We start from the raw sequence: 13,105 nt of genomic DNA on the forward strand, positions 1-13,105 counted from the left end.
CACAGCCGCAGTGACAAGTAGTCGCACTTGCAAGTGGTCCCAAGTAGTCAAAGTCGCGGTTTCAAATAATTGCAGTCACAGTAGTAGTAGCAATAGTGGTCCTGAAAGTGTAAAGTTATTACTCTTAGCCAATATTAAGACATTGAATGATTTTAACATAAGACATCGCACCAGTAAATCCATTAAGTACTTTGCGGCAATAGTAGTCTAAAGTTTAGGTTTTTCAGTGACCGTGCATAATAAAAAAGAAGAAATATTTGCTAAAAAGAAAAACGTAGATATACGTATATAATTAATAAAAATCAAGTTAACAACAAATTTTTAGTAAACAAAGGAACAACAAAGAATGACACTGGCAGCTTATGTAACCGAGGTAACTACTTCTTTGGATAGAACTTGGCGTAAAGAAGGTGAAGAAGAAGACTAATATTAATAGCAGCTTTCCCAAAAAGGTTGATTATTGTGGCACCTTCATATTGTTGCTGCAACAATTCCTAAGAAAAAAAGAAAAAATATTTAAAATTAAACAGTATATAATATACACGACACGCATCACTTAAAAGTAGTAAAAGGATATATGCATATGGCTTGGGAGTAAGAAGAACCCCCTTAGGAAAATATGGACCTAAAGTGTTCTTCTTCTTTATTGTGGACACTCCCCAGTAAAACTCTTCTAAAGGTTATACCTATCAGTAAGAGCGGTTAGAGCTTTGATACCTGTCGAACAGCAGACCCTTCCAAATATCGATAGCAGGATCGAAATGGTTTTTGACTTATCTTTTGCATGACTACATTTTTTTTATCATAATAGTTATGCGTAATAATAGTGAACAAATCACTGCTAAGATTGGAAATTGCTATGACCCTGCCTCTTCTGTCTCCTTTTCTTCTTTAGAAACATAATTGTTGAGCCTATAGTATTTTTGCTGTTCTACAATGAAGAGGAATATAATAATATTACCATTAGGTTATTGTCAATATTACCATTAGAAAATTGTCAATCAAGTAGTCTTTTCAATGACCCTTTATAATATAATTTAACTTCTTTTCTAAGTATAGAATCCCTTCACGAGAGAATATTTTATGCAAAGCCATATCTGAATTTTGCTTTACAAAGTCTGTTGCAAAAAACAAAGTTTTATTTTGGAAATGGATTTTGTGCTCATAGCTTTTGTTCGGTATTTGCTGATTATATTCCACATTTTGAATATTTCGGCTAGACGAAAGCCCTCCAAATGGTAAAAATTATATGAACTATAGAATCAAATCGGCTAAAGTAGTAGGTCTTTTCATGATATATCGCAATTTAGTATTTACTAAAACACTCAGTTTACAACGCAAGGGTCTCAGTTATAAGATATTCATATGTCTTATGATTACAAAAGTCGCAACATATATTAATTTTTGGGCGAGTCAAAATCATAGCATTTGCAAACTGTCCATAAAGTCAATTTGTAAAACTGAATGCTTCCAGTATAGAAACTAGGCCATATAAGACTAATTCTGCTACAGCAAATTCGTCATAGTACTAAGCAACCTGACAACAACAAACTTGAAAACACTCCTCTCCCTATCAACCCTATTAAAATGAGAAAACAAACAAAAACATTTCCGCATGCTGACCAATGGTCTGCGCAGCGCAGGTGCCCATGCCCTGATTCTCCGACTTTTACCAGGAGTGCAATGCAGGGTTGAGGGCAAGTCAACCGACGTTTGGTGTGTTACTTCCCCCCCCCCCCCCAAGATTTATCCAGGTATCCATTTGAAGATGGATCGACTATGGCTGAACTTACAGAGTCACACCATAAACCCTTGTTCCAAACCAAAAAATCAGCGACATCAATACTCGAGCCCCTGCCCTAAATGACAAAGGATTTCAAGTCTAACGTGCCAACTACTTGGCTAGTATTCATAAAAAAAAAAAAAAATTCTCATTTCTTTAACATGACCTTCTACAATGCTGTCAATTAGTTCTGAGAATCTGGCAGTTTATCAATTAAAATCCCTAATAGGTGGATTATTAGAGACTGATTATTTAACTTAAACTCTACAATCACCAAATTGAAGAACATTGATTTGGTTTTCAATAAGAACAAATGGAGAAAGGATTATATTCAAGTAGCACTTAGACAGTAAGGATCTTGAAATTAATTCATGATGAACAAGAATAACTGGTTATAAATAGGTAGTTCGAAAGCTTAATAAAGTAAAACTTCCAGAGAACGTAAATTAAATGCCCACAGAAGACCAAGTATATCAAATAGCACTGAGTAACACTAAGAGTGGAAACTAAATTCAAGTTGAATGCTCCATAAACTTCTCGATATTGCATGGAAACGTAATTTCTCTTGTGTTGTTCTCCAAACACACCCAGAGGACAAGGCGATGAAAAGAAGATGAGCCAGCTAAGGAGGGAACTCCTTCTTAATTCCTCCTTAATTAACTCCTTCTGTATTGATTTACGGACCTTGACCTTTAACGCATATCTACTTAGAGATGAAAGTGAGATGTATATACAACATATCTGGGAAAACAAAACAGGATGTCACAAAACCATGGAACCTTTAAAAAAATTGCATTCAGCACTAGAAACTTATTCTTTGGTATGTGAATATAGGAAAAACAGGAATTCTTAGCATTAGCGTCACTGACACTCCAACGCTACCCAGTATAATTATTCACAATATTAGATTTAAAAAGAATTAAAATTTAATAGGAATAAGATTTAACTGAAAGGTCCACATTTAACTGAAAGTTTCTTTGTATCCAAGCTGAAATTTTCTGAAAATAGGCAGATTCTTTAGATTTTGGAAACTCTCGTGTATTATACAATACTTTGGGCTGCGTTATTATCCGGAAAACAGGCTAGTTGAGATACAGCTTAAAAGAATACCCCTTGTGCCCTTTTACAAAAGCGAATCGTTTATTCTTGGACTCAATGTACAGCAAAAATTTAACAAAATAAAAAATACGGCTATGATTTTTATTTAGATATTTAAGATTTGGGCTTTATAATTTGGCGAGGTAATCGCTAGATGGCACTGTTTTTTTCTTTCTCGAAGAAAAAATCGATTTTCAATTTTATCAGCATCCCATATGTTGTGATTCTAAGATATACAATTACTACAGTTATTTGAGAACACGAAAAGAATAACAAAATTCTTGGAGAGAGTAAAGTTTGTCAGAATTCCTCCTCAAGCAGGCCTACACCAACGCTTTGAAATATACAAGAAAGCACGTTAGAAACTAAATTGTCATAAATTAGCCGAGAAATAAAATTAAACTTTTAGTCAAGAACTAAAATATTAACACTAAAAAACATTTATGCTGAAGACAGGGCTTTCAAAATACTAGTATTGGAGGTCAGTTTTATTTAGACATTAAATTAAAAAAAAAGTTTTTCAAATGAAAGTAAGGAGCAGCTTTAAATCTTAAAACAAACAGAAATTATTCCTTATATGAGGGGGCTACCCATTCCTCAACCCTAGCTCTTGTCACTTGAGTCTTAAAATCCTTTAAAAATACTTCGCATTGAAACTCTACGGCTCTTGTGTTTAAGGAGTTGTTCTTAAAGAATTAACCTTTAACGTAGAGAAGTTAAAGTCTCAAACTTTTGGGTAGAAAGCGAGAGAAGAGGAAGGGGTAGCCCCCTCCACGGAATAGTTTACGTTCGTTTCAAGTTTTAATGTTTCTTCTTACTTTCAGTTGAAAAACACTTTTTTTTATTTAATTTTTAACTATTTTTCTAATCATACCAGGAAATCCCCCCTCCCCGAGTAAAAATTTTTCTCTCAGAAACTTTACTCCCCAATTGCCGTCGAAAATTATCTCATCACCCGAGAAATTTCCCTAATTCCCAATAACAAACACTATACGCAAACAGTAGGCAAATTGTATAACTTACTTAATTTTCCCCAGGGGTTGTAGGGGTTGTTAACGGTTATAACAGACCCAGAGACATAACTATTAGACCTTTCAACTATGCTGAACCAAATGGCTATCTCAAAATTCTGATCAGATGACTTTGGTAAAGGAGGCATGGTAGGGGGGCTAGTTTCCCTGCAATCATTTTGGTCATGTTAAAGGGCACTAGATTTTCTGGGACCAATGGTTTGATACAATCAGACATGAAAAAAAATACAACAACAAAAAACGCATCGGTGATTTTCTTCTGACAGAAATAATATCCCATTTTTTTTTTAGATAGGAGCTTGAAACCTGTACAGCATGGTTCTCTGATATGCTGAATCTGATGGTATAGTTTTCATTAAGAACACTGGAATTTTTGGGGGTGTTCTGTCCTTTTGAAAATCAGTCGAATTTGAATCTCAGACTCGAAGCTTTTGATGGGTAACATTAAACTAAATGAATTTTATATATTTGGAATCACTATTAAAAGTTAATTTTGATGAGGCATTAATTGATATTATTTTTTTTTTAGAATCTCGGTCACTCTTTGGTAAAGTCCCTCTTATTTACATACAGTTCGTTACCACGTACCATTCGATCAGTGTAGCCTAGTTCATTTCCACTCACCACTGACAGTAAATTCAGAGATACTAGAAAAGATGCTATCTAGTCTGAACACGAGTTTTTCACTAAACCCAGGCATAGATGTTAGATAAACATTTATTTTGACTTTTTTTTTCAGCTAGGAAGGGAGGAAGGCTGCTACTGAAAATATCTAACACTTTTGAAGATCAATATCTTCTTTTTTACATCTATAGCACGACAACCACTTCCTTGTAAGGCAAAAGTCAATACATAGAATAAACACGTTTCCTTTTTCAATGGATCTTGGTAATCCAGCATGGAAAAAAAATTCATAGGGGCAGGAAATTTAAATGCAGGAAACGTTTGCATTTGATTCAACAAAATTAGAACTATAGTGATTTTTTTTTGACAATACGGATAGAAATAAATCAGCTTCATAAATAAATTCAGGCCTGAATATTAAGATACACCCAAAATCAAGTTCCTTGAATAGAACTTCCATTTTCAATTTTCCATTCTTTGACAGGAACGAAATTTCTTTTCCTACACAAACCGGATTAAGGAGATATCAAACAAGTTTTCAGAACTAGGTAAAGTGTCTACTGAGAAATAAAAATTGCAATAACAAATGACAACTTTCAAAAGAGTATAAATGAGGTTACGAATTGACTGACGGTAATAAAACTATTCTTGCCAGAAAGGTCTGCTCAATTTTTCTCATACATATTGCAAATAGAATGCTATCATAACATGAGCATCTTCATAAAATTTTCCGCTGGAGGAAGGAGGGGGTTCGACAGCAAAATTAATTCACGATGGAGGGCAAAGGCTTAAAAAATATGTTTGCTTGCCAGATAAACTGAGATAAACGCACAAAAAATATAAGAGTTCCAGGGAGCATCATAGAAACCATGAGAACAAAAGAGAAGTGAGGGGCAGCCCTCCTCCATACATGGTATATTCAACCTATTTAAAATAACATAAGCCAAACTGAACTGACTATCCTTCACATAAATGTTTACCTTCTATATCCAATTCCAATATTTCTTATTTTTATAATTATAAACTCAACAATTTCGCATAGGTTGCATCAGTAGAAATCTTTCAAAGTTTCTATTTATAAAATCAAAGTAAATTATTCTTTTTATTTGTAAACTCAACAATTTCGCATAGGTTGCATCAGTAGAAATCTTTCAAAGTTTCTATTTATAAAATCAAAGTAAATTATTCTTTTTATTTGTAAGCTTAACATCTAATTTCATAGGAATTGGGACTAGAGGTAATTTCCCATTACTTATAAGAGCTGAATTTACGTTGCTTAAATAAGCAACCTCAATAAGGATTAATCAGGAAAAAAAAGATCTTCAATTAGTAGCCAACATGCAAACAAGTATCGTAGCAATAGGGCTTCAGTAGCAATGCGAATGACCCATAAATAAACATTGTTTTTTTTTGTAGACAATGCTACCTGAATATCCAGCTCAATTTCTTCGACATTCACTCCAAGATAGATGGCAGAGATTTTGAACTTCCCTGGTTCTTTTTCCAAAGGTTTGATTTCGAAAATGACTGACTTGACATGGAGAGGCTCCAAGCCTTTAATTTCAATAAGTACACCCTTCTCTATGAGTTTCGTTGCTGTGTATTTAATAGAACGATGGCTCTTCAGTGTCATTTGGAAAACCCCCCGCTTTTTCTTAACTGGTGGCGCTAAACCACTCAAACATGTCTAGAAAAGAAAATATTATATAATAATGCTGCAAACACTTTGTGGGAGTGCAAAAGCTCAAGAAGATTTTTTTTTTCAGGAGTATACAGAAAACGCTTGGATATAATATCCAGGACCAACATACTAAATGGGCTGCAGCCTAGGAGCACCTAGGGTCCTACTCAAAGTTTACTTGAAATATTTTCCACCTAGAACTATAATATTTCTAACGTTGCACTACCACAACAATTACCTTATTGTAAAGAAACTCATACTTAAAGTAAATAAACCCAGACACTTTATTTGAAACCCATAACTAGAATTACTAGATACGAGGAGTCGCAATGTGAAGTTGTACGAATTAAGTAAAAAAAAAGTCTCAAATAGGGGTTCGTTATACCTTCTCTTCGAACTTGGAAGCCATGTAGAATATTTCTTCGTGTTGATGGTTTCTCAAAATCTTTACTGGCTCTCAAACATTAGCTATAATTTTCACCCCCCCCCCCCCCCCCCAAACAAAAACAGCAAAATAGCGGGCCCGACTCTGACAGGAATTAATGCGCAGCCCAGAAGTTGTTCGTACTTTTGATGCAATCAATGCACTTCAAGATGATTCTGAACAGCAAGAGGGCTCTTGAATGGGATGCAGAGTGAAACTTAGCACACCCTGGCAAGCTGCCAAAAAAACTACAGTTTTAGGTTCCTTAACTTTCCTCGATTATGAGAATATTTTCTTAAATCTTATCTCAAACAATGACAACTTGACTTTGGCATTTTATTAAAACATGAATGTCAAACGCTTCTAGTCTACTCCACAACCTTCAAAGGGTTTAACCAACAAGCTTCCGATAATTTTTCGCACAAGTCCACTCTGTTTTGAGTAATTTACGCACTCCCTTCTAGCGGATAAATTTATGTGGTTTTAAGTATTTCAATTAGCTTTAAATGTATATTTTTTCTTTTACCTTTGCTCTTTGGAACGAATTGACCAGATTTACACTATTGATGTTCCATGGGAGCAATATTTACTAGAAATGGTGTTTGTTCCATGAACTTAGGATAAAGTGAAGGAACCTCTACAGGAAACAATTCTCAACACTCAATTAAGCATGGTTTCAATTAATATTAAATTTACAGAGTTTCTATACTATATTTATAGTATTACTATAAAGGAAAATGTTATTCATTAGAAGATTTTTTAGTTATGAGATTAGGAGCCCTTTCCATCCATTTGGAGATTAGTTTAATTTAGGAATATTACCTATGCTTCAAATTCAGCTGTAATTCGGTACTGCGTCAAGAACTTGGTAAAAGTATAAATTTTAAATCTCTCTTCCTTATATGTGTATATTAGAAAAGTAAATAATTCCTTGAAATATAAGAAGGACTAAGAAACACTTAATTTGACCTCTCATGTCAGTTATAAATCGAAATTAAAGTCTGGAGAATATATGTGAATTATTAGACAAAGCTTTGCTTGTTGTTACATATTTCAACATTTATTTCACATGAACGTTCATAACTCGAGGGCCTGTAAATCATGTTATATTATCTATTTATTATATCTAAATTGCAGTAAGCTTTTCTTCTTCTTTTTTATTGGTCATGTACGACGTTTATTTACCCAGGGTTTATTTACCCGACGTTTATTTACCATCATGTTATATTATCTATTTATTATATCTAAATTGCAGAAAGCTTTTCTTTATTTATTGGTCATGGACGACCTTTATTTACCCAGGGTTTATTTACCTGACGTTTATTTACCATCATCTTATATTATCTATTTATTATATCTAAATTGCAGTAAGCTTTTCTTCTTTTTTTTTGGTCATGGACAACGTTCGTTTACCCAGGGCTTGTCATGAAAAGGAAAAATAGAAATACGAAACTGTAAGAAGACATTCTTATACAAAAATGTGCTTTCGCTTACCTGCAGATACTGATTATAATAAGAGGCTTGATCCTTCATGCTCTTCGTTTTAACATCTAATCTTTCTTTGGCAATCCTCAATCTCTCAAGTTCAATAAGACGGGATCTTCGTTGCTTTCCATATCCCAGTATATCCCTCCCAAGCGATTCTAGAATAACTGCAAAGCCATTTTCTTTGGAAACCTTTCCCGCCACTTCAAGCTTTTTCAAATTTCGGTATATACGCTCTTTGAGCTTGTCAAGTGGCAAGCTACAAAACAAAAAGCAATTAAGAGAAGAAAGAGAATTCTATAATTCGACTGTAATAAAAGGGGAATAAAAAGGAGCCCAAAGGTGGGAAGCAAATGTCTACAAATGGACATGGGCCGCCTGGTTTTCAAGAAACGACAGGAATTTAAAAAACGGTTAAGAATGCATAAAACGAATTGGACAGTTGCTCGTTCCCCACCCAGCTCCGATGAACAAAGCTGAGGAATGGCTTGTTCTCCTTTAAAGCTCAGAATATTTACAGATATTTGCTACAATAGAAAGATGCCTTTAAAATTAGATAAGAAAAGGGTTTCACTTTTCGCAAAATGACATCCCTTGTCATAATAAAAAAAAGCAGACAGAATAAGAAATACCATAGGACAAAGCTAAAAAACAAGACTTGATGGCACAACATTTCCTCCCCCAGACAGGATCAGTATAATAGCGTACTATACATAGTTGGTATAGATGCATTTACCTTGGGTTTTACTATTGCTAATACTATTTTTTTTTTTTTTAATTAATTTAGGCTGGGTTAGCCTGTCACAGAGACAAAATATGAGTAATGCCAACAAAAATGAAATGCGCCAAACGGAACGCAAAAAGAGTAAGATAGATTTATCACTCTCATGAACGTTTTTCACTTTGAACGAACCGTCCTCGGTTTGGTAAGATGGTGAGAGTGCAACCATTTGGAGCATTCATCTGAATGCCTATGCAACGAAGAAACCTTGCTTATAAACAATGTGAAACAATAAAGCATAGTAATTTTAATTTTTCATAGTGATTTTTGTTAAAACTAAAGGTGTTAACTCAAAATGTGCTTAAGTATCACACTTATTGTGCAGGGTTATGAGAATGTATTTTTTGAAAACTATTGAAAAAAATCACACTGGTTACGCATCGAAAAAAAAAGCTGATATTTTACAATTGACAGCTGCAATCAGACTCTTCAATTTTTGTTTCTTAGTCTTATAAAGAGATAATAAAATTAAAGGATCTGACGCGATCAAGGAAGTTTAATTCTCATCAAGTTTGTCTTGTTTTATATTCCACTATTGAGAGCTGTTGAAAATGACCCTTGTGAAAAGTAAAGACGGCCAAAAAATCCAGCCAAACAAAAATCTCAAAACAATTTTTTTTTTCTTATTTATTCTTCGATTTTTTTTTAAAGCGATTTATGTTTATAAGATACACACATATATATATATATATATATATATATATATATATATATATATATATATATATATATATATATATATATATATATATATATATATATATATATATATATATATGTGTGTGCATAAAAGTCAGCATTACAAGATTGACCATTGCAGCTTCTATCCGAATTGATAGAACTTACAATATTCGAAATTGAAGAGAAAATAACAAACAGACTCAGAGCTAAATGGACGAAAAGAAATATTAGGACGGTATAAATATACTTGTAACTTGTGATTCATAATGGTTTAAATACAATTTTAATCAATTTGTTCTTTTTTTTAACTGATTTTTTTCTCTTCTCAAGTTAAAATTACTATCCTTTAAGTACACAAAACATAATTGCACCCTGAAATTTATTTGTACTAGCACAAAAGATCATTTGTGTTCCTTATCTTGTGCATTTGTACTGTAACCATGACGAGAATATATCTTATTTATACATTTTTATTTCTGTTTTCAATGGATTTATTCTCTCTTTTCTTTAATTAATTAATTTTTTTCTGTGGCATGTTCACTGGTTTTCGTATGGGAAACCTTCTCAAATTGACCACATTGGGAAAATCCTCGAAAAACTTAATTCCTGGTTAAATTTAATTTCCATTGACCTTCAGAAAGCATATGACCTAGTTAACCATACTATTCTAGTTGAGAAACGTGTCAGCGAGTTCAATATTGATCCCTTACTGGGAAATTGGTTCCCTCCTTCTTAACAAATAGATCGTAGGTTGTTAAATACCAGAATCATTATTCAAATCCTCTCCCTGTCCACAATGGCATACCCCAAGGTACTCTCCAAGGTCCCCTGCTTTCTTCAGCCATGATCAATAACCTCACGAAAGAATTTCCTGACCGATGGAAATTTGTTGATGACCTAACGGTTGTTAAAACTTGCTTCAGAAATTTAATAAGGGACCCTATGAGTATCCTCAATGAAATTGGAGTTGAGGCCTTGGACTTCGGCATGACAGTAAACCCCTCTAAGTCCACGATAATACCAATTTGTTTCCTCAAATCCTCGCCCTGTTTTCTTTCTTCTTGTTTTCCTCTCCTCTCGCTGACATACTAATCTTTTTCACTCAATTTCAAATTTTAATGCCACCTACACTAATCTAAAAACATATTTTATTTTTTAATTTGGGTAGCCAAACAAAATTGACGAAGACAAGGTATGCTACTATAAATTTCAAACCCACAAAAAATACCATTCCCGGTTTTGTAGGGTGCCCTTCCGCCATAGGGCACCCCTTTCACCGTGGAAATACATTAATAATACACGAATGATTTTCTTAAAACTTGTTCTCAATCAACTATACATTATCTTCTCAACCCCATAACAAACCTAAAAGAATGGTGTGCCCTTACAATATCTTTAGGTACACCATTCTAATCCTCTTTTAATAACACACAAATAAACAAATAAATTATTTTTAACACCCTTTTGGCTACTCAAAATTCATACAATAACCATTAAAATATAATTTAAATTCATTCATCTTAATACTAACTTAATTTCCTCAAATTTTTTTAAGATTTACAATTTAAAACTTTTTTTACTACTATTCACCCTGTTTTCTTAATCCTATCCCTCCTGAAATTTCTGTGTCCTCATTTAAACTACTTGGCATCACAATTTCTTCAAATTTAAAGTGCGATATTCACGTTAAAGACATCGTCTATAGAGCTTATGCGTCTATCGCCCTCCGTTAGGTCTTAACTAAATTTATCGCATTTTTGTAGGATCCTAAATAAGTTTAGCGTTCCCCTTCCCATTCCTTAAGGATTTACACGTCTTTTGTCCGCCTCCATCTCGAATATGCTTGTCTAGTTTTGCACCCAGGTATCTCTCGCGAAGAATCGGAAAAAAATTGAATTAATCCAAAAAAGAGCCTTGCGAATAATTTTCCAAGAAGACAAGGTGTCATATTCCCTGCTCCTAAGAAAAGCTAGTTTGGAAACCCTTGAGCGAAGGAGGGCTTCGTTGTGCCTCCGTTTTGCAAACAAAATGCAATAAAATATCCTCGGACGGCATGTATTTTCCTCAAACTTCACTTCCCATCCAGATTACGGCCGCTTCGAGCTGTTTCTGAGCCCTTCCCTATTTTGTTCCCCATTCGCTGCGTTACTTCCAGATATGAAAAAACTGTTTTCCCCTTCATCACAGAAAAAAATGAATAAAATATCCCACTAGTTTCTCCCCTTTTTTTATATGCTGATGGTGCTGCCCATGTTCTTGCACTTGTTTTGCCCTCTCCCACTCTTTTTTTAGTTTCCCTTTTAATTTTATATTTCGTTCTCTGTGTTTTGAATGTATGTTAGCTAATGTAATATCTAAAGAATCGATGTTGAAAGCTTTAATTTTCGATCAGACTTTTTAAACGATGAGACCTACCTAAAATAGGTAAGAAAAGAGTTAAATCTTGCCATCCCACTTCCCAGCTGTTGTGATCGCTCATTCTTCTGATCCAGGTCAGCCACACGACGAGAATACTCCTCAATTTCAGCCTCAGTAGCAGGGCACCTTAAAGCCCTTGCCAATAAAGTTCCGGACGTGCAAGGCAGTACACAAACAAGCAGCTGCTTTGTCTTCAAAAACAAGCGTTCAACATCCAACGATGACATGTCTCCATCCTCCACGTTCGAGTCTGGTTTAAAGGACAATAATATCTCTGTTTTAGAGTAATCGGTGGGACTTTGACTAGCTGTTTCTGAGAGGAAATCGATAAGTTCTGGCCGTGGTCCAAGTTCTTTCAATATTTGACGAATTGGATCATCGAGAGATGGAGCGATGAGGTCAGCGTTGTCATAGAACAGCTGATGTACTTCGACAAGTTCCTAAAAAACAAAGAAACAGTTCGCTTGCTTATGTGTGAAAAACATTGATATTTTTAGTTTAAAATAATCCCACTTTTCCCACTTTATAGTATTTGTTAGTTTTATTTCCAAATAGAACAAACTATAATATTTCAGCCACGATGCTCAGATGAGCATATTATTTGGTAACTAATTCACGTTTTTAGTTTGAATCTATTAAATGGAACAGACGGTACTCAGTTGAGTCACAATGCTGAGCTGAGCAATTTATTTGGCCAAAAAAGGTACTAATAAAAGAAGGATATTTTTAGCTTGAAATAGCTTACCTGTTTTAGCTTGAAACACTTAAGGCGTTTGTTTAACTCATACATACCCGGCTGGTCACACATACAGAAGACTAGCTGGGGTTTTAATAACGGCTTTGTCTACAGGCGTATTTCTCCGCTCAGAAGCAGCAAGACTTTTTTTAAAATAAACAATTCTCCCCTTTGATTGCTTTACTTTTGAATCCCTTTAACTGAACCTTTGCTCTTATTCATGAATATTAATTTGCCTTCAGCTCTTCAGTGAAAGAACTTCCACAAATATCAGCGGGATTGTTTACTCTTTGAACTGTTTTACCATCATCTTAGAATAGAACCTCTATCTTGTCGTTCGACCAGCTTTTATTATCAGAAGCT

General features: G+C 34.2%; 1 protein-coding gene across 2 annotated transcripts in view; it reads right to left on the minus strand.

Moving 5' to 3' along the window:
- Nucleotides 1-272: 272 nt before the first annotated feature.
- The window catches only part of LOC148950527 (ras GTPase-activating-like protein IQGAP3), a 171,841-nt gene continuing 159,008 nt past the window's right edge, over nt 273-13,105 (minus strand). For both annotated transcript variants that reach the window (XM_089092454.1, XM_089092455.1), the window contains exons 21-24: nt 12,004-12,446; nt 8,136-8,385; nt 5,963-6,223; nt 273-494 (exon numbers count right to left, since the gene is read on the minus strand). In XM_089092454.1, coding sequence (XP_088948580.1) covers nt 378-494; nt 5,963-6,223; nt 8,136-8,385; nt 12,004-12,446 — 1,071 coding nt within the window. In that variant the 3' untranslated portion in view covers nt 273-377. The remainder of the gene's footprint in view (nt 495-5,962; nt 6,224-8,135; nt 8,386-12,003; nt 12,447-13,105) is intronic.

This window comes from Artemia sp. Qi Xiang Cuo, chromosome 7 (assembly GCF_049724085.1).
Source record: "Artemia sp. Qi Xiang Cuo chromosome 7, ASM4972408v1, whole genome shotgun sequence".
In the NCBI taxonomy this organism is placed as follows: domain Eukaryota; kingdom Metazoa; phylum Arthropoda; class Branchiopoda; order Anostraca; family Artemiidae; genus Artemia; species Artemia sp. Qi Xiang Cuo.